A 24,390-nucleotide genomic window follows, 5' to 3' on the forward strand; every position below is an offset into this window, starting at 1 on the left:
ATGTATCATAACGAGAAGTATTTTGCTAAACCCTATGGGTTTCACCCTGAGAGGTGGATGGGCGACCCTGAGTTTAAGGACGACCAAACAGAAGCCTTTAAGCCTTTCCACATTGGTCCAAGGAATTGTATAGGCAGCAAGTAAGTTGCCCAGTCGCCTTTGAAGCCCCCCCAAAATAAGAACCAGACTTGAATGCCTAACCTTGTGCTTAACGCTTGGTAGTCTAGCTTATGCTGAGATGAGAATGATTCTTGCTCAGGTCTTGTGGCATTTTGATATCAGCATGGGCCCTGAGAACGATGACTGGATTAAACGTCAAAGCATCTATATGCTTTGGAAAAAGCCTCCGTTAATGATTAATCTAACGCCTCGGAAACTAGGCTAGAGAAAGAGAGACTGTTACGGCGCGGCTAGAGAGGTGGCTGATGGAGGGGCACGGAAACAGCCCGCCCAAAAGCTGTAGATAGTTTTCTTCTTCTTTACCTTAAAGTCTCTTAAAATAGGCTAATACAACTGCATGAAGCAGCAAAGTGTCAGATTGCCTACGGTGGCCTTTGGACGGGAAAGTTGGTCGACGAGGCCTTCTTGGGTAGGTTTCATACAGAACAGCGACTGAACTTAGGCTCTTAGTAGGATCATCCTTTCTAACGTTCCTATCGATTGAACACCAATGTACCCTTCTTCGTCGTCGACTGGGAGTGCGCGCAGCTCGGCCCGCCGAGCTCCGACTATGGCCAAATGCTCGCCGGAATGTACTCGCTCTAGCTGTACAAGGATTCCGCCGCGGCGCTGAGCTTGATTGACGGCGGCAGCGGTATCGACGACGACTTTTCCTTCCTAAGTCTCGTTCAGACGGGCGCTTACATTGTCGACGGCGGGGCTGGCGCGCACGAACCACGCTTCGGGGATCTTGAGCACCTTTAGGCGCGTCGCATCGTCGTCGTCGTCGTCAACTTCGAGCCTGGACTGGTACGGGTACGGCGTCGCGACGACGCGGGGGAAGGAAAAGGGCGATCGAGGGTACGGCCTGCTGATGGCGTCGTACAGCGCAATGAGGAAGCGCATGTCGCCGGCCATGGGCTCGTTGACGGCGGCGCTGCTGCTGTGGTACTGTCTGGGGAAGAAGGAGAGTCAGCCATGCGTCGGTTTGAGGCCGAAGACGGAGGTGAAGGCCGCCGGGATCCGGAGACTTCCGCCCCCGTCACTGCCCATAGTGCCAGGTAAGGGCCCGGCGGCGACGGCGTAGGCGGAGCCGGATGAGATCCCGCCTACGTAGTACTACGGGTTGTACGGGTTCCTCGGCGTCCCGTATGTGATGTTGTAGCCGGCCGTATCTGGCAAATCGAGGCTAATAGATATAACTAGACTAGGGAGGTTAAGGGTAACATTAGAGACACTTTTAGATTAGCTTCAATATCAAACACGAGTAGAAGAATGCTACTAAATTTGTCTTTTGCACTGCGGCTTATGGTTCATACTAATTGTAACATCGTTATTCTCTAACATGTTTGACTAGAGCAATGAAGATCTGTCCTACTCAGATGCGATTGACCGAATAAGCTGTCGAACTTCCTCGTCGCTCCAGGGCTGAATTCCAAGCAGAGCGTTGTCATCTTTCTCCCACTTTCCAGAATAATCCAGCCTAGAATTGCAATAGAGAATCATGTTCCCAAAGACCTCAAATGTGAGATTGCCAGCCTTCATCTCCCTAAGAGATTCCTGGTAAACCATTCCCATATCCAGCGATGAAACAGTCCAGCCATCGCTCCCAAGCGCCTCCTGTGCCAGCTTGAACATTTCTTTCTGGCTCTTTTCGACAGTGGAGATATACACCGAACGGTTCTTCGTCTGTTCCGCATGGAGAAGAACATTTGCCGTCGCTCTTCCAACGTGGTCCAACAGCGTCCAGGGAATAACCACGTCACCCCCATCCATAAGTTCCACCTTCTTGTTCTTGATGTTTATCTTGATGAAGCCCGTACGCAGGTTCCAGTCAAGAAAAGCCCCATTGGAAATCGTGGTGTAGGTCAATCGTCCCGTCGACGCGAGATCCTTGAGCCGAGACAACACCTGGTTTTTAGGACCAAAAACGGGGACAGACCGCGTTAACGGATTGTTCGGGTCCAAAGAAAACTCAGAAGGAATGAATCTTTTCACGCCAGCACTGACAGCGGCATCGATCATGCGCAGGGGCATCGTTGCATCCGGGCTCATCGTGGCATCGATGACGGCGTCTTGGCCCTTCAACACTTCGACTAGGGCGGCCATCGACCCAAAGTCAATGGTTTTGACGGTTACTCCAGGGGCATGGGCGACTTCCGGCTTGCGCACCAACACAGTGACGTTGAACTGTCCAGAGTCGACCAAAGATTGCAAGATCTTGGATCCAGCGTTGCCGGTTGACTGGAGCACAATCAGTTAGACACGAGATCCATGGGTATGGCCGAAGAATAAAACACTTACACCGGCAAGAACGACGTTCTTCAACTGTTGCGCCATGACTTTCTGGTTCTGGGGTAGGATATGTTTGCTCCGCTAAGTCTAGCGAGATTGGAATATAAGATGCTTGTAGAAAATAATTTCGTGGGAGATGCTTTCGTCAGATCATGCTCTATACTTATAGAGTTGGCATCAATACGATCTCGTTGACACTGCTTTCCGCAAGCGAAACTTTCATAATCAAAGCACGAGACGGATTACCAAGGTACGTTGCGTCGGGACCGCCTTGGCAACGTACCTCGAAGTTTTGCCAAGTAGGGATAGAACGAGGTGTATTACAAACTTCAAGCTAATACTTGGAACCTTTCCATTTAGGGGCATTTAAACCTTATACCTGTTAAACTTACAGATCAAGACAATGAGATTTGTAATATACCCTGAAAGGAAACTAAGGCTTCGATTGTCCCATTTGAGGCGCGTAATACAAGCGGGCTTGGGCCGCGAACCCACAGAATAGTGGCCGCATTGCAGCAACACCAAAGGATTACATTGGGGCTTCTCCAATAGAGACAGGAAATGCACATCCTATGAAGGAGCTCTGACGGGTTGACCAAAATGACTAATGTACCGGCTCTGGTCGGCAACTCGGTGACAAATTAGATCCGCTGTCCGGGGAGGCCACGTACTGCGAACGACTGCCGTTTCCCCAGTCATCCATATAGTTGATTCGGGCCTCTCGGCATTCGGTTCCAGTACCTCACTGTGTCCTTATTAACCTCATAATCACCCGAAGCGCTCTCTTACATTGCAATCGGGACATCGACTATCGAGCTTGTAACTGTCAGGCTCAACTGTAAGATAGGACACCGTTACTGGTCTCAACGTGGACATGTACGTAGTATTGTGGCTTTCCCCAGGCTACAGCAGCTATTCCTATACGTCAAAATCAAGCACTTCTATCTACAAGATTCCCATCTCTGCGCTCCTGGCCTGCAACAACATCATTAAAAACATGCGTACTTACGAAATGATAGCCTTTCTTGGAGTATATCTGCAGTGCATGGCGATACCAATACTGCAGCTCCTTGCTCTGTTTCCCTTCGCCTCTGACTACTGTCAGTCCGGCAAAGAGGGGCAAAACAGCCGAAGCAGAACCAAACACCTTAAACTTTTCATCGGCGAGAAACTCGATGCTGCGTAGAATACGGCAGGCCAGATCGGTCACGAGGTCTCTTGAGATTTGACGTTTGAGATTCTGATGTACCCGGTCCAAGCACGCTGGAAAGAGCGTAAGCAGCGTTTTGATGTATCCCGCGCAAATGATGTGGAACGCCCACAGGTGGGTGAAAAAGTTTGCAGCGGTAATGCTCTGAAAGCTGATGCCGCTCTGAATGTTGGGAGGTAGTGCGGGTGCCCAGTATTCGCGTTGACTCTCGTCTTGTATCGTTTGCCTAAGATTTAACAGTCCGTTGAGCGTATCGGTCAGCTGGTCAAGGGCATTGCAGGCAGTGACGTAAGACTGCTCGGTCAGGGTGACTTTGAGCTTGTCGATAGTGCTTAGAGCAGAAGGAAGGGCAACAACAATGCTAAACAGTTCCTGTAGAGGAGCGGCACCTTGACCACTAAAAGGCTCGTGCTTCCAGACATCCTCCGCCAGAAAGGAGAGCTCGTGAGAAAAGAATGAGTGTAGTACCTAGGAGAATAAGCATCAATTCCCTACAGGTTGACGAGCCTATACTACTTACAAGAACCGGTCTGATTCCAACGAAGAGCTTATGACCTATCCCATGGGTATAGAAGCCGGGGCTCTGCAGCTTTAAAACATCTCCGATGCCTTTCGCGTGTACAATTGCGGCTGCTTTTGAGGTGGGCAGAATCATCTAGATCTGTTGAGCCGCGAGCACGGACTGTCACGAAGAGGGGCGGGGGCCACCACTGGCTGGTACGTACTTCTGAAAGAAACAGGCACATGACTGTGGCTGCAAGTAGGTTCGAGCTATCAGACACATTTTCCTGAAGAAACCCTGATCGAAGCGATGAAACGGCATGTGCGTGAGCGGCTACTGCATCTGACGTGGACATCCTGCTCTCGCGACCTCGGGATAAAATCGCTAGCGCCAGGGTTTTGATGGATGGTGAGAGTATCTGCTCCGCCTTGGTATGTAAGACAAGTTCAGGGAGAGCTTCGACCCAAGCACCACAGATCCGTGGCACCGACCCACCAGCGTTACTGGAACTGAGGTCTGTCCGGTTTAGAATTTCGATCGGGCATAGATTTTGTACCACCAAGGATATGATATCCATCAGCGGCCAGTTCAGGCACATATGGACTGTGGTCTTGGAGACTTGGTGAACAGCCTGACTGGGTCCAGCTTCCTCTGTCGAGGTTGTCGGATAGGTTTGTTGCCTGGGTTGTTGCCTCCCGCCAACCACGCGCGAGCGTCTGGGCTGCATGGGTGCAGGCTGGTGGTGTCTCGGTACTACCGGAGGTCGAAAGATCAAGCTGCTCTGATATCCTGGGCACGTTCTGCCAGTCCGGTCACATTGAGAGCAAGCGGGGATCTTTCCATCGCACTGCCCGTGATGCATGTTAGCTCGCGCCATTCGGTAGATAGGGGGGGTGGGGAGGTGGCGGCTCCTTGACATACGGCGAGTTTTCGAACCCGGCAGTTCTGACATATGTTGGTATTGCGGATTTTCATGATGATTTTGTATGGGGGCTGTTGAAACAGGAGGATTGAGCTGATGCGTCGAGATGATCTTTAGGAAAAGTACCATTTCTGGAATGGATGCTGCTGAACCGAGTCAAATATGTTGAAACCTTACCCAGCCTGGTTACAAATCGCGCCAAGACTCGTGCGTGATCGTTAGCTCAGTTACCTGAGCCTAACCCAACTTGGTTACAAAACCCGTGACTGGGGGTTAAAGATTGAACCTAATTACCCTGCCTCAAGACAGTTTCAGGAGTAGGTTCTAGTGCTCTGGTAGAAGAATTAGTCCTTATATCTGGCATTATGTTACAGGCTGGACGCCCGGAATGAATCACAAGCTGCGCCCCAACTGAGGCGTGTCGCCTCAGGCCAGCGACTGAAGCTAGAACGTTGTCGAAATCTTCACTGTCACCACTGTCGATCTCTAACCCTGGGTGCTCAAGACTACAAACTGGGCTTGGAAATATACAGCTTGATTATCAAGTGCGGTTGTTCCCGGTCGCAACATCAACCCGACCCCCCCGATCGGCACAGCCGACACGGGACGGCACCTGCTCCGTGCGGTGGAGACACCCGGATCCTGCGAGTCACGATTCTCCAAAGGTATGCGAGCAACCCGCCGGCCTGTTTTATACCCGTAGAGTGGAGCCTGTGGAGATAATGCCAGAATTGTCACTACAGCACTAGATTCTATCAACCATTCATAAAGGTCTTTCTTGCTCCCTCAAAATGAGACAAGGTTGGCTGTGGGTGTTGAAGTGCCTATTCGCGCTCAGCTCATCCTGGGACCTCTTCTTTGAAACGCTTTGACCAGTAGAGACGCTGGCTGATAACGCCACGCCCTGTCGGAGGTTTTTCTCAGGGCTTTCGTCAGTAACGTCGGGCACCCACTTTTCGCCCACCCCCCCATTTCGCCCACCCATAAATGAGGCTATCCCCATCATAACTACCAAGTTCAATTAACTATTGACTTCGTCTAGATGCCACCACAATACAGCTTTCAGCTTCACTAGGTAAATCAGACTCGCTGGATTCATCCGTGATACCCTCTTTTTCGCCAGCCTCAATTTGAGCCTTCTGGATGTCCTTGATATTGGCGAACTTGGTGTTTGGGTCGATCTGGACTGTCCTTCTTTTCCTTGCTGCATTATTGGTGACTTGGGCCTGCAGGAGCTCAAGATTATGCTGGGCAGTTGCCAGCTTATAGGACTGCTCGCTGAAGCCTTTTTTCACCTTTATGAAAAGGAGGCGTTGAGTACTAGCATCATTATCCAGCTCTGTGAATAGCTTCAACTGGCCAGCCAGATCCTTCATCTTCCTTGGCGTCGACCATGCCACTGCAGACGATACAGAAGCCCATCCTTCAGCTCCCCTGCCTTCCTTGACTTCCTCCTTGCCTCCAGACTGCCCTTTGCAGGTCTGATGAGATGATGCTGATGGTGTTGGTGTTGATGGGAGCAGCAGACGACTCATAAGGGGCTTTGCCATAGAAACAGGCCATAGTCCAGTCCATTTCCACCCACTTTTAATGTTCTGGATCGTCATCCCTGCCAGGGCAGCCTTATAATAACAGCCTAGGAAGTTCCTCTTGCCTACAACAGTAGAGTCATTCCAATGACTAAGGTATCCAAGCTCCTTCCTATAGGCTGCCTTTAATGGGCCAAAGACTGACTGATCAAGTGGCTGGAGGACATGGGAGGTATGTGGTGGTAAGAACAATAGATGGATGTTGTTTATATAGCAGAGCCACATAAAGTCCGTCGTTGTATGGCTCCCATGCCCATCCAAGACCAGCAGTCTAACCTCCTCCTTGCCCTGAGGGACAGTCTGAGGGATGAAGACCTTCTGCAGCCATTCAACTGCAGTGGCATCTGTTGTCCATCCATTCTCTGTTGCTGTAAACTGCCAGCCTTCATAAGGGCCAAGATCCAAAGGAAACCACTGCTGCTGGACTGTTATACCCTTATATATAATGAGGGGATGCAGTCTGTGGCCCAGGGCAGAGATGCATTCAATAATAGATACCCATGCCCTTGATCCAGGCTGTTTCTTGCGAACAGACTTCGTCTCAGACATGCCCAGCACCAGCCCATTAGATCCTTGCCCCTCAAGGATACCAGTCTCATCCATGTTGTATCTGTTGGCTGGTTTAATGCTGATGATCTCTGGCATGGCGAGATGCTTGAACCAGTCCCTGATGACCTCAGTAGATGCCCCATTAACACGTCTAGAATCGATAGGGCGACTTCTCTGGACCTTGACTGAAGGATTCCTATTCAGAAAGGCTGTTATCCAACCTTTCCCTATAGGCTCTGTATCCCCCATAGCATGGAGGATCCTCTCTGCGAATAGCTTCACTTGCAGATGGGTTGGAGCAACACCAAGGGCATGCTGAATGCGAATCCATTCAGCCAACTTAGCCTCCTGACCTATAGAGAGTCTCTGATGGTCAGCAAAGGCAAGTTGCCTTGGTTGGCAGCCCTTGATGCGACTGCGAAGTGTTGAACGTGGCACACCCCATTCGATTGATGCTTTCCGGAGGGACTGCCCATTGGCGACTGCTTCCAAGGCCTGATTGACCTCATACTCGGTATATGCGCTCATAAGGGCAAGAAAAAGGTATGCTGAAAAAATGAAGCCATTCGGATAAAAACTGTAAATGTTGTGATGGTTAGAAAAAGGAGGAGGTTGGAGGTTAGGTGTGCTGATGAGGGATTTATGGGTGGGCGAAATGGGGGGGTGGGCGAAAAGTGGGTGCCCGACGTTAATGTAGAAGCATGGATTTGAGTAACACTAACCGCTTGTAGAGACATTATCCGTCATGAGCGATTGGCGGCATAGGTAAGGGTCTAGCGTTGAAGCAGCACAGCCGTCAAATTCAATTTAGAGCTTTGTAGCTTATCAATATCGTCGTTCCTAAAATCTACTCTTTGTTAGGAATATCCCCCTACAGACTGTATTAAATGTAAGCCTAACTATTAGCATTATAAACCTGTACTCTAAGATGATTGACATTAAGTCTTGAGACTTGATAATTAGTCAGCCTACTCACAGATACTAGGTCCTACACTTACTTGGTACAGTTAAATTTCAAGTTGCTAATTAGTAACACTGGCCTGATTTCTAAAACGGGGTCTAAGTCTAACTCAAGTAGAACGTGGCTATGCTTTACACTTCACTGCGTAGGGCAGATGTTATTAGTATTAATAGTCCTCTGTCTTTTACCACAAAACCAGCCCGTTTGTATCTCACCAACAGCTAACTCGTCACCCCTTTTATCTGCTATTCTATCACACAATCTTCGTCTACATCTAACCGGGAACCAATTCATTAGCTACTTCAGCATGATCTCAAAGATATCGTTCTATTCCGCGGTTGCTTCCGTGTTAACTCAAGCTGTCTATGGCATCCCTTACAGCTCGAGGCAGTCTCTGCGTGTCGAAAGTTTCATCAATCAGGGCATCACCGGGTTCAACGTGGTCTCGTCGCTCATTATCGGCTCCGAGACAGCAGTCCTCATCGACATGCCTATGTCTATCCCTTCGGCAAACGTCCTGGCTTCGTGGATAAGAAACCAAACCGATAAGCCACTCGTAGCGGCTTTCGCTACACATCATCATGTCGACCATTACCTTGGCGCATCAACATTATTGTCTCACTTCAACGAGACGGCCTTCTACGCCAGCGGGAAGGTTGTAGATCATATCCGTGTCGAGCTCCCAGAGATGGTAATTTATACCCCACTCGCCCCTATTCCAGATCATGTCTTAGGCTCGATGACGGCGTGAAGTAGTCTAATCCAAGTACTAAAAAAAACGCTGATGCATATATTTGTTAGACTTCCCGAATGAGACTCGCATTTGGTCCGGAAAATGTGTCGGAAGTTCCCGCCTCACCAATTGCGTATAACAATACATTTTTTACCCTCAGCGGACATGAGGATGAGCCCATTCACTTGATAAGCAACCTAGTATTCGACACTGTCGACGGTACAATGTTCTGGATCCCATCTCTAAGGACTTTAATCGCTGGCGACTCAGTTTACCATCGCACAATGCATCTATGGATGGCCGACATGGATACCAAAGCCCTCTCAGATGCATGGCTCAAGACATTGGACTTTATTACCAACTTGCGACCAGTCAAGTTGATCACAGGCCATGCGGGGACGCTACAATTTAGCGCGCAGGAGGACATCGCCCATACACGCAGCTACATCGAATTCTTTGAAAAAGAGATTAGCAGCAAAGGTAAAGACTTTTATACTCCAAAGGAGATCGTTGACATCATGAGCGCTGGGTTTCCAGCTCAGCTCCAGTCCGAAGGCGGGGTTGCTTCCGAGATGTTTCTGAATAATACAGCAGAAAAGTACGGAAGGGGGTCAACGAGGCTGCCAGATGTCTTGGATATGACAAAGTATAATGATACTAGGACTTTGCAAGGCTGGGAACTTAAGGCCTAAGACAGTTTTATCAAGGAGCTTCCTGGCGCTATTAAGAACAAGAGACAAGGGCGTCAAATCTCATAGTCTATGTATACATTGACAAACTTTTTATCAGCACCAGCAGTTCTCAATCAGGCTTCTTGAGTACCTACCAGATAGCTAGAACGGGTATATTCAAAGATTCAGATGGGAAGTTGTAATGGATTTAGAGTACACGTAACAAAGCTAGAGCGACTATCCTCATGAAGTTTGAGCGATCTCATGGTTTAACCCATCCTCTGCCGTGTCATCACTGGCTTCGATGTTAACCTTCGAGCGAGTTGCCCAGCCTGATCGACAGCGGTGACGAAGTTGTCCACCGAACCACCCTTTGTGTGCCGGCAACAGACATGCATGACCCAAGGGAAGCTAAGTTTATGATGATGGTTACATGGACACCATCCGGGAAGGCCACATGTCTTTTGGCGGCAGAGAACTTCAAGCGGCTTCTCGGCCGTGTAATGAGTGTAAACTGTCTTGCAGACTCCACTGACTGGGGGATATCTCAATGCCTTTTAGCCTCTACGCGCCATCAAAAACCCCGAAGTCGAGGACTTGAACGGGGCCCGTCGTAGCTCAACTAAGATGTAGGCATCCTGGAAGGCGACACTCATTTCCCGGTAAGTTTTGAAGATTTCTGGTAAGAATGTATGTTTTCTGGTCGCCGGAATTTCACTAAGACGAAGAATTCATAATGCAAAGAACTTGATGTTGAATTATACGGTGTTGCTGACATTTAAGTCCTGTTAGAAGCTGTCTGATGCATGCTATCGTGTCATCCACAGGCCCTGATGTCCAGCCAATTTTCAGTTTGCAGGTCAGCTTGCCTCTGGTCTCCCAAACATACACGCTGATACTAATCTTGTCTAGTTTTAGGTGGAGGTTTGTTGTGTATAGTGGTGTGAAGTAAGGGCTCTCTCGATAGCAAGAAACGAAACTCTATCCAAGACGAAGTTGCAAAGGCAGTAAGGACATCCTGTCAGAAGAGTACGATGGGCACCAGGAATAATGGCGACAGCTAGACAACTACACGGTACTGCTGAGAAGAGCAACAAAGCTCGGTCCACGTTAACATCACTCCTCCTTCTCATCCTCATTGTCGTAGCGGCCTAGGCGACCTAACGGGCTCACCATAAAGACATCTTCCCATCTGCCGCTAGCAGCCTTGCCATCCCAATCACCACCGCTGTAGAGAGGGAGGCGAAGTTTTCCCGTACAGTTCTCGTCGATAAAGCGACAGACCTTCTGCATGTCGCCAACGGTGAAATCGTCCATGAACCACAGCATTGTCCGGGGAACATCTGCGGGACTAAGACGCCGAGAGGCCGTAGTACTCGGGGTTGCCACAGAGGATGCTCGCAAGCTTTTCCGTCTCGACGGGGGCTGTGCATGAGCAGACGAGGTGGCCCCAAAGGACATAGCGCCCACGGGAAGATTTGATTGCCTTGTTGTGCCAAAGCTGGATTTAGGCGTCATCTGGGATGGTATCGGACTGTCGACAGAGGCTTGTAATTGTGCTTTCTTGGAAACGGACGGCTTGGGTACAGGCGACTTGGTGGCAGGTGTCGAGTCATACCGGGAGGCTGTGGGTGATGTCAGCGATCAGGTAGGAACGGCAGAGCATACGGGCGAGAGCATACATCGTCTGCGCTTGTCGGCGACTGATTGCGGCTGATCGTTTAAACTGTCTCGCTTGCGCTTCGTGGTTTGCTTTGTGGCGGCAGACGAGGGAGTCCCAACAGCAGATTTGACGCCGGCCTTGGCGAGTGCAGCGTGGTCATCATCCTCTGCTCGCGGCACGGGTCCCAAGAGGGCGGCCTTTGCACTGTCGTCATCCACGTATCCGCAGTAGTCGGTCATCACATCAGGAGCATCAACACGCATCTTCACGGCGGGCTCCCAGGAGACATCCTCCCCTTCTTCCGAGTATCCTAACCACTGGACGAGCACCTGCCATTGGCCGCGGACACGACGGTGTCGCAAGAATCTGTAGGGGTGGTAAAGCTCCCCGATACCGAGAACATCCTGCCGTGTTCTGCCTTTGAAGCTCGCCCAGTAGTCGAAAAGAAGACTCGGTCTATGTTCCTGGACGTCCCACTCGGACACGTCCTCGCGAGTACCTTTGACGAGGACGGTGAGGGTCACAAGCGCCGTGTCGGGATCGAGGGAGTGCGAGACGATTTTCTTGATGGCATCGTAGCGAAGGTCTGCTGAGAGGGTAAATAGTTAACATGGGTCAATCAAGAGCGGTGAAATGGTCTGTGTGCTTGGGAGAGGGAGGGTGGTGCACCACGCAGCTCGCGGCGCGCGGCGCGCGACGCGAATAACGCGAGCGGATCGATCTCGCACCTTTTTTCTCGACAGACTTGCCTGAGTGTTTGTCTCGAGGCATGGCTGCAGCGACAGGACCTAGATATACAGCAGTATAGTTGGCGACGGCCTGGAAGTGAAAGAAATGGCGTAAAAAGGTTCGGCAAAGAAAGAGCGATCGCGTGCGTGCGAGAGCGATCGCGTGCGTGCGAGAGCGATAGAGAGAAAGACAGGCGCGTTCGCGTTCCGTTGTGGGTTTGGTGTGAACCCCTGGTTGCTGGTCGGAGGCCGGAGCCGCTGTGGGGCTCAGCCCGGCCTGTTCTATTGGGCATCGTTTGAGATACAGCGCCGTAACGTAAGGTGGGGAGGGAGTGGCCGTTTCAAGAGCAAGAGTCTCTCTCACTTTGCCGTCTTGGGAACGCCCAGCAAGCAGCTGTCACGTCGTGAAAAAAACCCGGGATTGAGGCATGAAGCTATGTACCCTATTGCAAAAGAAATCAAGCAAATAAATGGCAGCCGCTGTTGTGGCAGTGTTGCGTCACAAAGTCTGAATAGCAATGTAGACTTACGGTCTAACCGTCTTGCGTGCACCTTGCATCTGTTGGCCGCGGCACTCTATCGTTCGATTTGACAATATCCCAATATCGTCTCTATGCTGTCTATGTCTAGGTTATAGTCTGTGTTCTATGAATCGTGTCTCGTGTCTCGTATCTCGTGTCATTAGCAGCCCCACGCCCTGCATTCACATCTATCACGAGTTTTCCCCCTGAAACGTCGCCACTCGTATCACGCCCACCGGATGTCGAGAAGCTTGTACCCGCTCTCATCGCCACGTCCGACACCGGTACGCTTTTGCAGTTCTTCTGAATGTACAATCACGAGCCTCTTCCCGTCTTTCCCTTTGGGGCCATCGACTGCTGTGAACGCGGCCTCTACGCTGTCGCTGACCCCATTGAAACGGCCATTCTGGCGAACGGTAACGAGAAGCCAGAAGACGCCGTTTGGTGCAAGCAGGCACGATGCGCAGTTGCGCAGCCATATCGCATGCTCGGGGGCATAGATAACGTCGGTCGCAACAAGAATGTCGGCTGGGATATCCAAAGGCGCTTGCAGAACGGGCGCGGACCAGTCGAGAGCTGCTGTCTGCACATGATTCGTATCCGGTACCGGGAAATTGAGCGCGATATTGGACCTCAGGTTGTTAAGCACTGACGGGTGATAGTCTGTGGCGACAATAGTTGGAAGAGGGGCTCCAAGATGAGGCAACATATTCCCAAGCATCAGGCTGACAAGTCCCGTGCCTGCCCCAAGTTCAACGATGCGCGGCGATAGACCGAGTGCGGGCTGCGATAGCCCGAAGCGGGCAGGTGAAGCGCACATGATTTCCGACATCAGAATCGAGGCGCCCCAGCTTTGAAGGCCGACGTCGTCCGGATCGGCCGAGTTCGTGCCGGCCAACCTGTCGTTAAGTCGTACTGTGATCGGGACGCTTGCTTTCGCTGTGTCAGCGTCTGGTACCATGAGCTCGAAGGCGAACTCGCGGGCATAGTCTTGGTCCTTGTCGTCTTGGTCGGCACCAGTCTCGGGGACGGCGAAAAAGGCTGCGAGCACACACGAAGCCTGGTCGAGGGCTTGCTGACAAGCCTCTTCAGACTCAAAACATGGAAGGCTCTCGGCCCGGGCGATGAACCCGGTCAGCCAGCGCTCGGCGAAGCTGCGCTCGAAAGCGTCAACTTTAAGCGCGGCGATGTGGTGGTCGACGCCATCGATCTCTTCGTGGTCGTCGTCTGTCTCCGACACATAACCCGAGTCGACAAGCGGTTTGTTATGGTGAGCGAGCCTCCGAGACTCGGGTGTGAGCTGGAAGGCGACGGAGACCGGTAGCGAGCAGTAAATTGCTGAGAGACTCTGCAGGGCCGAAGTGATGTCGGCTTCGGAGAGCTGCTCGAGGGTCCGCAAGGGCGGCAGGCTGCTCGACGGCGGCAACGGGTGCGCTGATGGTCTCATCTGGCCCGTCTGGTCCCGTCCCCTCTCGGCCGGCGCGGCGCAGCGGTTGTGCTCTAGACGGTGGGTTGTAAGGGTCGGATAAGGAAGAGGTGAGAGTGAAGAGAGTGAAGACTAAAACGGAGGAGAGGCGGTTAAGAGATAAGACTCGGCGCCATAGGGCAATGTCCCCTGGCTTTGTTTATCTTAGTGCGTGTGCGCCACTCAAAGGGGCCACTTTCCTAAATGAGGGCATCATGAAAATTTTTATTTGCCCTATCCCTGCGCTGTTAGCCGAAACAGGAGCATCGGTAGGTATTTCAAGACCAAAAAATTTACAATGAATCACCAAGTTAAGACTCCTTTCTGCTTATTTTATAGATAATTCTTATAGGTGACTAAAGTAGCAGAGGTAGCATTCAGTTACGCTCTGCCGCTCAAGTATGTACATGGCAGGCTGCACCAAGACTCTTGAACTGCAGGCCAGAGTGTGGCTGCGTGGCGCAGCTGCTGAATGCGGTTAAGGACGTTCGGCAGTGGACCTTTTTCAGCAATAGCCAAACACTCGCCCTATCGGAGTTCTCGCTTGATCGAATTGAAACCCCTAACGGGAATGCGCCAGCTTCCTGGAAGTACGATGGCACGAGACCGACGGTGGTATTTCTCTCCCCTGAAGACTGGGATAAAGATCGGAGGCCAACATCTTCAAATTGGTCAAACAATTCGGTGGCATCGGGGCATCCCGGTCTCCCAACGGACAATCGGACTGGCTACGTCAGCTGTCACTGGCTAATAACACCCTTCGCTGCAATGCTATGAACGTCATAGCTCTGAATGTTCAGAAAGGAAGTGCCGGCAATTGTCTAAGGATGCAAATGCCAAGGAAAATGCGGTTGTATAAGACACTACCAAGGCCAAACGATCCCGTCCCGTAGTCTCCCCCTCCCCCTAGATGCATCACGGGTCGCTGGGAATCCCTATTCCAGAATGCATTCTTTAACATCTGACTGACTGATCATGATGTAGGACTTCGGAAATTGAATAACTCTTGTATTAGATGCAACTACAACGGGGACAAGCAATATATAGACTTTGCTTCGGCCTAGGTTGTTTCTAACCCGCCCCAACCTCAGATATCGCGATAGTTTGTGTGGAATAAAAGAGCTCGAGGGTCGGCTTCTGAAGATCGCCTGGTTCTTTCTGTACTAGTTGTGCACCAATGAGAGCTTGTGCCTTTTCTTAAATAATGACTAGGCATGTGGCTCGGTGGAGGCCGTAGACGAGATGGACGCCCGTTGCTTCCCTTAGTTGCCTGTAGGATGGCACCTACGAGCCGGCTAGAATGGCGCAATTCTCCCTCTTGGTGCCGAGACAAGGTAGAAGGAAGTATTGGCCCTGAAAGGCTTCTGCTTGTTAACGCTGCCGCCGCTCTTTCGAGGGTTCGCCTGTTGTAGGGTTTGCCGTGACTTCTAATGCAAAAAAGGCCATGTTTTGGGCATTTCTTATCTTCATCGCATCCGGAATGTTTGCGCAGCTACAACTCCGTTAGCAAGTTATCCTATCAAGAGATCTCTGAAAAGTACGGATACACACCAGTGAGCGTGGTAGCAAAGCTTACTAACATCGGTTGAGGCTGGAGCCAGATTTTCGACGTCGATGCATCGTCTTTCCTTCCCAACAATAGCAGAAATATGTTGCACTTCGTGTAACAGGGCAAAACCCGCAGAGAGACTGGCTTCCTCCTTAGACTTCCGCCACTGTTTAATCATAGTTTTGTGAGACTTCTTCAAAAAAAAACCTTTGCATAGAAGGATTACATTTCCGTCCCATTTGTGATCTTGGTGCTCATGTCCGTCCTCATAAACTCCAGCAACGGTACCACTGGAACAAGATTTATCATCCTCAGCAGCGCACGTAAATGTGAGCCCCGTTGGACTGAGATTGTTGTTATACCATTGAGCGACTCGGTTGTTTGGGCCCGGCCATTTCATCTGCCGAACCGCATCGAAGTTATTTTTCCGTATCGCATCTCTAGTTGCAGGATTGGAATTTTCCTCTTTGTTGAATATTAGCATTTACACTGCTATATAGGTAAGAGTGACCTACTGCCAAACCACAGAAGGTATGCCTGGGAAAGCTCAGAACCAGGCTTGTCAAGTACAGCTGAAGCTTTCCCGGCTAAATATCGAGCCTCAGTTATAGCTCTTTCCAAAGCAGTGATCTGACGCTCGCTACAGCCAAAAGGGCTGTTCGCTTGTTGGTCGATGACGTAGTTGCCAGTGATTTTTCGTTTGTCATGTTGAAGACGAGGGTTTTGGCTTTCGACCCTAAAACCTAAGCAAAAGGGCAAAAAAGTCAAGAGAAAGAAATACGAATAAAACAAATGCATTTTGAAAAAGACAGAGTAGGAATTAGTGTGGTCAAACCAGGAGGCAGTAGGGTACTATAAGTTTGTTTAGTGTATAAACCCATTCGGCGATTTAACTTTTCCTTTTAAATCCTTTCAATGTCTGTTTAGTAAATATTCTATTAGTCTACTCTTAAGATCATCGCCTACGTAAATTAATACCCATTATATTTAATTACCTTTGCTTTAAACTTTGACTGAACCCTGGTTACTAGGGCTCACAAAAATAGACATTATCTAGCATTCATGTTTAATAATAAGGCTTAGCAGCGCTGTAGATCCTATACGAGGTTGCCGGAAAGAGGGTTTTATTGTGACCTTCAGCTTAGCAGTTATGTGTAAATTGGCACCAGCTAGGCTATCCTGGCCCTATGTACATTAGCGCAATCCAGCCTCTGCATTAGACATTTTCTTACATCTCGAAGCCTGAATCAGGTATGCCGTTTCTTGATTACTCACTCGGTTTTTTTCTATGAGTCTACCTTCGGCAACACCGGCGAGTGAGTAATCTGGGCGCCGAGCCACTTGTGCGCCTGAGGTTGTGTACATCTTTTAGAACCGATCAAAATCGCTAATGAGGTATCGCTTCACGACGATGAGCATGGAGCACAGATTACAATTCGGTTGAATGTGGAACAGGGCTAAACTTAAATGTGGAAATCAGACGCCTTGTAATCTTCCGGTTTAAAGCTGCCTTGCTATCATCATCTGAACCTACGTCGTCGTCACTGTCACTTGTAGATCGACTCATCCTTGCCCTTTGCGACCGGTGACTTGCTATAAATTGTTCTATTCGCTACTCTCCAGGTCTTGGACCCCTCAAAAGACTGCAATCTCAACACCTCGCATTCGAGCTGCTGCTTCTATATCAAAAGTGTCAGTCCCCTCCCTCCATGCCTCGTTCAAAACCTCGTCAACAACCTTTATGAGGTGAAAAGAGTCCTTGTTCAAGAACGATTCCCGAACGTCGGCAAATATCTTCTTCCAGTCTGAGTGTGTAGCCAGGAGGGGAACCTCTAGGCTGCCAATCACCAACGGGTACATGAGCCCGTTCAGAACCAGAAGTTTGTCGTTTTCGGGCAATTTGAGTGCCCGATTCAACGCGTAGACTGATGCCGCTAGGCGGCATAGAACGACCTCTCTTGAAGGGAACGGTGCCGCAACGGCAAGATCAACCTCCTGTTGATCTGTGTCCATGGCTGTGTTCGTCTTTCGTTTGTTTCTCTCAAGTCTTCTCACATGCAAGACTGCTGTGTACCTCCAACAGTCCCAAAGAATGCATTGTGCATGCACACCAACTTCTCCGGGCCAGGCCCATAGCCGAGTCTCGACGTCACTTGCGTCATCATCCCCAATGTCAGCAAGAATGTCGAGGAGACTCCTCGGCAACCCCGAGACAACCTCGACGCCGCCAACTCGTCCCCCCTTCCATCCATCTTGTACTTTGCGAAGGCAACGCCAAACGCCCATGCTCTTGGTCATTCGTCCCAGAACCATGGGCTTCATGTCCATAATGGACAAAACCTCGATGGAATGCCGGATGGTGAAGTCATGGTCGGCTGCAGGCAACAGACTTTCGATTCTCGTCTCTAAATGGTAAAGACCAGCCATGAGCTGGAGATACATTGTCCAAGGTCGGGCCTGGAGTAGCTAAATTGACAGGTTCAGTTTATGTCTTCGGAAACAAGTCACTTCCCTCTATAGCGAGTATTGCAAGACTTGGTTGAAGAGATGATAAGGAACTCGTTGGGGGTTTGAACGAGAACTTACACAAAGACTACACAGAAGCAGACCAGCTGATACGGTAGATGCATCGAAAGAGTTTTGTCGGGTTTCTAATTCCGATCGGAATGTCTGGAGTGCGTGGTCGACGCGCTCCATCGATGGTACTGAGAACCCGTCCTCTAGATATGCTTGGAGAGCTTCGCAGACGGTAATGAAGGCTTGGCTCTTCTGTGCCATGGCCACAAAATGGGCTTTCACCCAACTTTGGCTCTCGGTGGTGTACAAGCGATGGATTCCAGTGGAGAGAACTTTTGCCATGAACAGATTAGTGAATGAGAGGTTCGACAATAACCCTGACGCTGCCTCTGATTGGGACTCAAAAAGCCACAAGCTAGGGAAAAGGCCGAAATGAGTTGCCTTCGTGGGACTTACACCTTTGGAATAGCTGCTGTTCCGGATCACTGGTGCCACCAGCAGGTGAGAATGCTAAGGAAGATACATCTGGTTGTGATCTCGGCCTGTCGGGGTTTGGGACGGAGCCGTATAGCATAACATTTTTGGTACTAGAAGACGTGGAGGACGAGCTGTGGCAGGGTTGTGAGTGTTCGACGATCGGCAGATCGGCTGAGGATTTTGACGGGTCTGCGCCTGAACTCCCGGCAGCAGGGGTTGCTGCTCCGGCGAACCTGCCCCTCGAGGCTATTCCGTTGGTCCATTTGAGTGCGGTGCTGTAGCCCTCGCACTGGATGCCTCTTCTCTGGCAAGCCCGGCAGTCTGGACGCGTTTCGTCACATTTCCTTTTCCGTCGCTTGCAGTTGGAACATCCGCCCCGGGAACGACCCATGGATTAAAATGACTCAGTTAAAGGATGCGCGTCAGTATTCTTAACTTGGGGCGCGTTGACCTGGTTCTGCAGAGAGTTTGCCGTCGGGGGAGGGAGCGCGAGAGAAGTCCGAGGTGGCCGTCAAGCGGGGAAATCAGTAAATGTTCTGCAATGTGGATGGCAAGAAAACAATGTCCCAACAGGCAGAACAAGGCGCCATCGCATATATATGCCGCATAAGGCATGGCTCGGACGCCTCGCTTGGGGGTGGAAGCGCGGGGGTGTCGACACGCCAAGACGACGAAAGTTTCAATGTGAAAGCACGGGACCTACTCGGAATGAGCATTGGAGCGTCCGAACGAAGGCTAACTCTGTAATTGATCGGTTCCAGAGATCGGGTTGTGCACTTTTGCGCACGTGAAGTAGTGAAAAGGTTGTTGTTGATTCAAATGAACTTTGGTAGCATGCCTGCCAGCGTTATCCCAGAGCAATCTAACATGAGTGGACATAAGCGCGAGGTTCATTGGTCAACAGGCTAGCTGTGATGGAACAGATGGTCCAGCTAGCAAAGAACTCTCTTGACAGACGCAGCTGAATCTTCTAATCAATCATTAAGATGGTCGTCTCGCCTTCAGCGCCATCGAAGCATTCATATCTTGGCCTGTAGCACTTTCTAAAATGAACTTTTGATTCGAAAACCAACTTTTAACCTTGCCCAATCGTAGGAGTCCCATTCATAACAGCTAGCTCTTTTAAGCCACCGACATCTTTCATAGACAGCTCAACGACAGCGCCCAACGCCAATGCGTCCATGTCGCCGAGTCGGTCCAGCGGGTAGGCTGTGAAATTACTGGACACCTTCGTCACTCCCAGACGCGTCACTGACAAGGACTTGGGAATGTAGTCAAAACAGCTACTGATTCCACTATTTGGGTTCTCCATCCTCCGACCCAGATGATCCACTGGTGAGCCGGTCCAATATATACCAAATATACTCCATGGAAGACATTGGATATACTGATAAATTGAATTACAGAACTGAGCAAGCGGAGAAACTTTCTGAACTCTCGGATGGTCATGGCTGTTACCCGACGGTCCACCTATTTATTATCTGCTGTTACGCTGGCAGCTGTAGCATGGGGAACAGCTTTCTTGTCCCCTTGGCCGCCGGCACACAAGCTGCTGCTCAGGGATAACGATTTTCATACTACTATCTTCGACTGCATTAACGATTCTCTTCCTCGTTTTCATCCTCCCTACAAAGAGACAAAATACGTCCCAGTCACTGTCGGTGAACAAGCAATCAGCCCCAGCTCACCAAATGGCGAGTACGACATACCCAGGGAAGATAGTATGGCAAACGCGACTCTGAGCTGAACCACATCCGTTCCAACGATGCAGACACCACAAGGATGGATATGTATTGTGAACGAATGCGTCTCCTGACTACAACCTCAGGATCTTTGTCACGAGTTTTGATCTTGCCGCTGCATGTCATCACCCTCCCGAAAGTCGTATTCACTACTATTCAATTTGCCTCTGGAGTTTGCTGGCTTGTCCTGCTCATGTCTGTTGTCTTTGTGGCCTCTTTGGCGCTGCCTTACAACTTTGATACTCAATCGGCTGGCTTCATGGTCCTTGGTCCATTTATAGAAAACGTTTCCGGCAGCATCTACGGCAGCCCCTTCGCTGACTGGGCCGTCTTGCGTCTACCTAAAAGAAACGGAGATGCTTGAACCCGAAATGAGACTTTAGCCCCTTTTCATGTCCGTTGTCTCGATGGCAGGCGGCATCATCGTGCTTGAACCGGGTACATGACCCTTCATGATTGACATTGAGTCGAGTTGATGAACCCCCTCCAATCATCTAAAAATATCTTACTTGAAGATTGCGCTTTGGTCTTGGATCGTTTGCCAGTTTGTCTCTGAACCCAACGTAGAGAGGAGGATAGTAAACAGGATCGTATTATCTTGAACAATTTGTCACAGCAATGTGATAGACCATCAGTTACGCCTTCGTCAAGTAGTTCATCTACTAACAATGTACATTGACTTCTTTCCTATTAAAAGTGCGAAGACAGACTCTTGAATGTCGACTCCTAAGGGAACCTGCACATTATTTTATACAGCCAAGTTCATCCCGTTCTTGCAATAATTTGAAGCACGACTTGAAAACTAGATCATGTTTCTTTTTTCCCTCGCTTATCCTGTCTTTGCCTTCTCAGAGCCTTTCCGCCGGTTTGTTAGGGAAGTTGGTAAGTCGGTAGCAATCAATCACAGGCTTTCCCTCGAACATGGTCATAACCCCTACTGCCACAATGGTATTCATCCAACCGTATGGGCTGCCACCAGGAGCTTCGAATCTGATGTGGGTAAAATACTCTACCTCGTTCTGAGACACTGTTCGAGCTGGAGATCGTGTTTGGGGCTGACCGGGACCGATGTTGTAGATCCCATGTGCGCTGACCAGAATGAAGACTCCGTCATCTGTTTGAAGAGTGTATCTTGCATTTAATCTCGCAAATACCTGTCCACAGCATCCGTTAATCATCAAAACACTCCAAAAATTCTTAGGATCGACGGTTCACTAGCAGAATGTGCACAAACCTTGTCCGGATGAATGCGCTCTAGCCAGTCGGCGCCACTCCTCTCCACAATCTTGCCCTGAATCCTCGGGCCTCGTACAGATCCTCCCCAGATGGGTAGGACAACCCGCGTGACACTGGTATTATCAACGTTCGGAATCTCGGAAATGCCAGGGTCCATATCGCACACAATCCGATAGACAAAATCGAGATGCGGCCTCCGCATGGGTGGAACGTTGACCCCACAAGGGGAGAACGCGTTTCCGGGGGAGGGGACATGGACCGAGTCGCTGCGGGGCGGTGTTGGCGTCATTCTCGGGGTGCAGCACGCGGGTCGACCTTCCTAATGAATCCTGGTTCTGTGAAGCTGCTGATGCTTACAGATGATGGGTGTCTCGAAGTCGAATGACGATCTCCAGGACACCATGCCCTGTGTTAAAAATACTTGATTGTGAATCGCAGACCATGGGGAAAGGGAGAAGGGAGGGGATGAACACCATGGGCTACGAGACCCGGAAACGGCGAGACATTAACCCTTTAAGTCCTGACGCCAGTGTCCGAGGCCATCTGCCGGTTGACTGGCTAGTGAAACTTATTCAACCCAACTACTCCACAGCAGCATGCATGTTTTACACAGCACCTAAAGCAGCGTATTCCTCTTCGGCTTCCCGAAAAGGAGGTTCAACCCGCCGCTACTTTGCCGCTCACTAAGCTTCACAGTCAGCCGTTCCAACATTTTGAAATGGATCGGGCATGATAAACGGCTTTCTCTTCTCTCGGTTCTATAACCCCCTTTCCAATCATGAAAATCACTCTCTGCGCGTTTCTATAGCTAGGTTATTTGGAGAAACACCGTCGACACACAACTGGGTCTCCTCTGTTTTGTTTTCGCCTCCCCACTTACTTAACCGCTTGACGATGCCTGCTGCCGCTAAATGGGAGGTGATCGCCTCTCGTCATCGAGCCAAACAGCAGCAAGCCATTCCGCAAGCTTGGACCATTCCTGATTCGAAACTGAAGGAATTGAGCGGCACTGGAACAGGCCATGAAGGTCGATTGATTGCGCTGAACGCACTCGGAAAATCCGCCCTGTTAACGGAAAAGGAGCTCGACATATCAGGGAACTACACTGCGAGAGAGTTACTTGACAAAATCCACGGGAGAGATTTATCGTCCGAAGAAGTGACTTTGGCGTTTTGCAAACGTGCCGCTGTCGCCCAACAACTTGTATGAGGCTACCCTTGACTCACATTCAGCGGCAACCTAACCCAAGCGATAGACCTCCTGTCTTACCGAGATCTTTTTCCATCAAGGCATTGCGAGAGCTCGGCAGCTCGACCAGCATATGATAGCAACTGGCAGGCCATTCGGGCCTCTCCACGGGCTGCCCATTAGCCTCAAGGTGAAGATCTCTCTCGAGGTCTCGCTTAAAGTTTGGTTTGAAGTCTACTAACACATACCAGGACTCGTTTGTAATCGAAGGTCACCATGCCACGGTCGGGTATGTTGAATTTCTCAAACGACCGCCGCCCACGGCCAACTCGGCCATGGTGGACCTCTTGCTAGATGCTGGGGCTGTCTTCTTTTGCAAGACTAATATCCCTCAGACATTGATGGTATGTGCACGTTGGTCTGGAGCTTAGATTTATATAGTGAGTGGACATTCTGACCACAAAATTCACTTTAGACGGCTGATTCGGAGAATAACATCTTCGGGAGGACACTCAACCCGCACAAGACGTCTTTGACTGCTGGTGGTTCGACAGGGGGCGAGGGAGCCCTCATTTCATTTCGGGGCTCGGTGTTGGGCATCGGCACTGATATCGCAGGTTCCATCAGAATACCATCTCTTTGCTGCGGAATCTATGGCTTCAAGCCGACCGCAGACCGTATACCGTTCGGCGGTCAATCAAACTTTCCCTTCCCTATCCTCCGTCTCCCTGGGGTGACGCCAGTCGCGGGGCCCATGGCAAATTCAGTTGGCGACCTCACTTTGCTCATGGAAACGACTCTCGCCCGACGCCCATGGGATTACGACGCATCCTCAGTCAACACACCATGGAGAAATCTGGACGACGGCGTCAAGACTCTGACGATTGGCCTTCTTCCTGAAGACCCGAATTACCCACTGCATCCCCCCGTTCGGCGCGCCTGAACGATGCTGTGTTAGCGCTCGAGGCTGCCGGGCACAACGTGGTTCATCTGCCATCAGACCCTTCTCGAAGTGCTAGCGTGGGAGGCAGACTAGGCTTCTCTTACTTTGGAATGACTTCCTCTGGTCTGGATGCCTTGGCGAACACAATTGGCGAACCACTCGTGCCTTCAGTCAAGAGAAACGTTCATCCATTCAATGATAACAAGCCCCCTATCTCTCCAGAGCTGGACACCGCACACCAGCTGAGCGAGTTCCTCCGTCTTCGTTCTGGGTACGCCGACAGCTGGCGATCGACTTGGCGTGACAATAATCTGGATGTGGTCGTCGGTCCTGGGGCCATCAGCACCGCCGTACCCCACGATACCTACGGTGCTCCCGTCTACACCCTGATGTGGAACGTGCTAGACGTAAGCAAATGCCATAGGTCCCATGCTATGATACACTCACTCATCACTTACAGTATCCGGCTGGAATTATACCTTATGGCGTTGCTTCGAAGGACAAAGACTTTCAGTATCAAAAAGCAATCACCCCATTTGATGCAGACTGTGAGTAGCGCGTTATCCTGATTAAGTCTACCTCCCCCATCCCCATCTTGGTATTGATACTGAATGCAGATGACCCCGAGGCGAGCGATGGAGCCCCGTGTGCAATCCAAGTAGTAGCTCCTCGATTCCGGGACGAGGAGTGCTTACAAGCAATGAGAATAATCGACAGGGACATCAGACAGTAGAGCGGTGCCGATTTATGACCAAATCAAGCATGAGGCA

General features: G+C 50.4%; 8 protein-coding genes across 8 annotated transcripts; 2 read left to right on the forward strand and 6 right to left on the reverse strand.

The window, feature by feature from the left end:
* Positions 1–618: 618 nt before the first annotated feature.
* On the reverse strand, positions 619–5,141 carry CH63R_12292 (Isoflavone reductase family protein; the record flags this gene model as incomplete). Its single annotated transcript, XM_018307266.1, has 9 exons — positions 619–837; positions 892–1,114; positions 1,553–2,403; positions 2,464–2,505; positions 3,464–4,132; positions 4,185–4,319; positions 4,390–4,682; positions 4,723–4,966; positions 5,088–5,141. The coding sequence occupies 9 exons, from the start codon at positions 5,139–5,141 to the stop codon at positions 619–621; spliced, it is 2,730 nt and encodes a 909-aa protein (XP_018151683.1).
* A 3,200-nt stretch (positions 5,142–8,341) lies between these two features.
* CH63R_12293 (Beta-lactamase) lies at positions 8,342–9,612 on the forward strand (the record flags this gene model as incomplete). Its single annotated transcript, XM_018307267.1, has 2 exons — positions 8,342–8,878; positions 8,989–9,612. The coding sequence occupies 2 exons, from the start codon at positions 8,342–8,344 to the stop codon at positions 9,610–9,612; spliced, it is 1,161 nt and encodes a 386-aa protein (XP_018151684.1).
* Positions 9,613–10,707: 1,095 nt separating this feature from the next.
* Positions 10,708–12,025, reverse strand: CH63R_12294 (Chromo domain-containing protein; the record flags this gene model as incomplete). The annotated part of the gene is made up of 3 exons (XM_018307268.1): positions 10,708–11,216; positions 11,274–11,840; positions 11,983–12,025. 3 exons carry the CDS (start codon positions 12,023–12,025, stop codon positions 10,708–10,710), a joined length of 1,119 nt encoding a protein of 372 aa, XP_018151685.1.
* A 704-nt stretch (positions 12,026–12,729) lies between these two features.
* Positions 12,730–13,950, reverse strand: CH63R_12295 (Methyltransferase; the record flags this gene model as incomplete). Its single annotated transcript, XM_018307269.1, has 1 exon — positions 12,730–13,950. One exon carries the CDS (start codon positions 13,948–13,950, stop codon positions 12,730–12,732), a length of 1,221 nt encoding a protein of 406 aa, XP_018151686.1.
* A 1,389-nt stretch (positions 13,951–15,339) lies between these two features.
* On the reverse strand, positions 15,340–16,315 carry CH63R_12296 (Alpha-tubulin suppressor and related rcc1 domain-containing protein; the record flags this gene model as incomplete). Its single annotated transcript, XM_018307270.1, has 3 exons — positions 15,340–15,460; positions 15,520–15,982; positions 16,033–16,315. 3 exons carry the CDS (start codon positions 16,313–16,315, stop codon positions 15,340–15,342), a joined length of 867 nt encoding a protein of 288 aa, XP_018151687.1.
* An 837-nt stretch (positions 16,316–17,152) lies between these two features.
* On the reverse strand, positions 17,153–18,902 carry CH63R_12297 (C6 finger domain-containing protein; the record flags this gene model as incomplete). Its single annotated transcript, XM_018307271.1, has 3 exons — positions 17,153–17,983; positions 18,104–18,366; positions 18,491–18,902. The coding sequence occupies 3 exons, from the start codon at positions 18,900–18,902 to the stop codon at positions 17,153–17,155; spliced, it is 1,506 nt and encodes a 501-aa protein (XP_018151688.1).
* Positions 18,903–21,101: 2,199 nt separating this feature from the next.
* Positions 21,102–21,778, reverse strand: CH63R_12298 (uncharacterized protein; the record flags this gene model as incomplete). Its single annotated transcript, XM_018307272.1, has 2 exons — positions 21,102–21,407; positions 21,488–21,778. The coding sequence occupies 2 exons, from the start codon at positions 21,776–21,778 to the stop codon at positions 21,102–21,104; spliced, it is 597 nt and encodes a 198-aa protein (XP_018151689.1).
* Positions 21,779–22,218: 440 nt separating this feature from the next.
* CH63R_12299 (Amidase) lies at positions 22,219–24,353 on the forward strand (the record flags this gene model as incomplete). Its single annotated transcript, XM_018307273.1, has 7 exons — positions 22,219–22,692; positions 22,745–22,867; positions 22,929–23,081; positions 23,153–23,605; positions 23,644–24,027; positions 24,081–24,168; positions 24,238–24,353. The coding sequence occupies 7 exons, from the start codon at positions 22,219–22,221 to the stop codon at positions 24,351–24,353; spliced, it is 1,791 nt and encodes a 596-aa protein (XP_018151690.1).
* Between the last annotated feature and the right edge of the window lie 37 nt (positions 24,354–24,390).

This window comes from Colletotrichum higginsianum, chromosome 9 (assembly GCF_001672515.1).
Source record: "Colletotrichum higginsianum IMI 349063 chromosome 9, whole genome shotgun sequence".
Lineage (NCBI taxonomy): Eukaryota > Fungi > Ascomycota > Sordariomycetes > Glomerellales > Glomerellaceae > Colletotrichum > Colletotrichum higginsianum.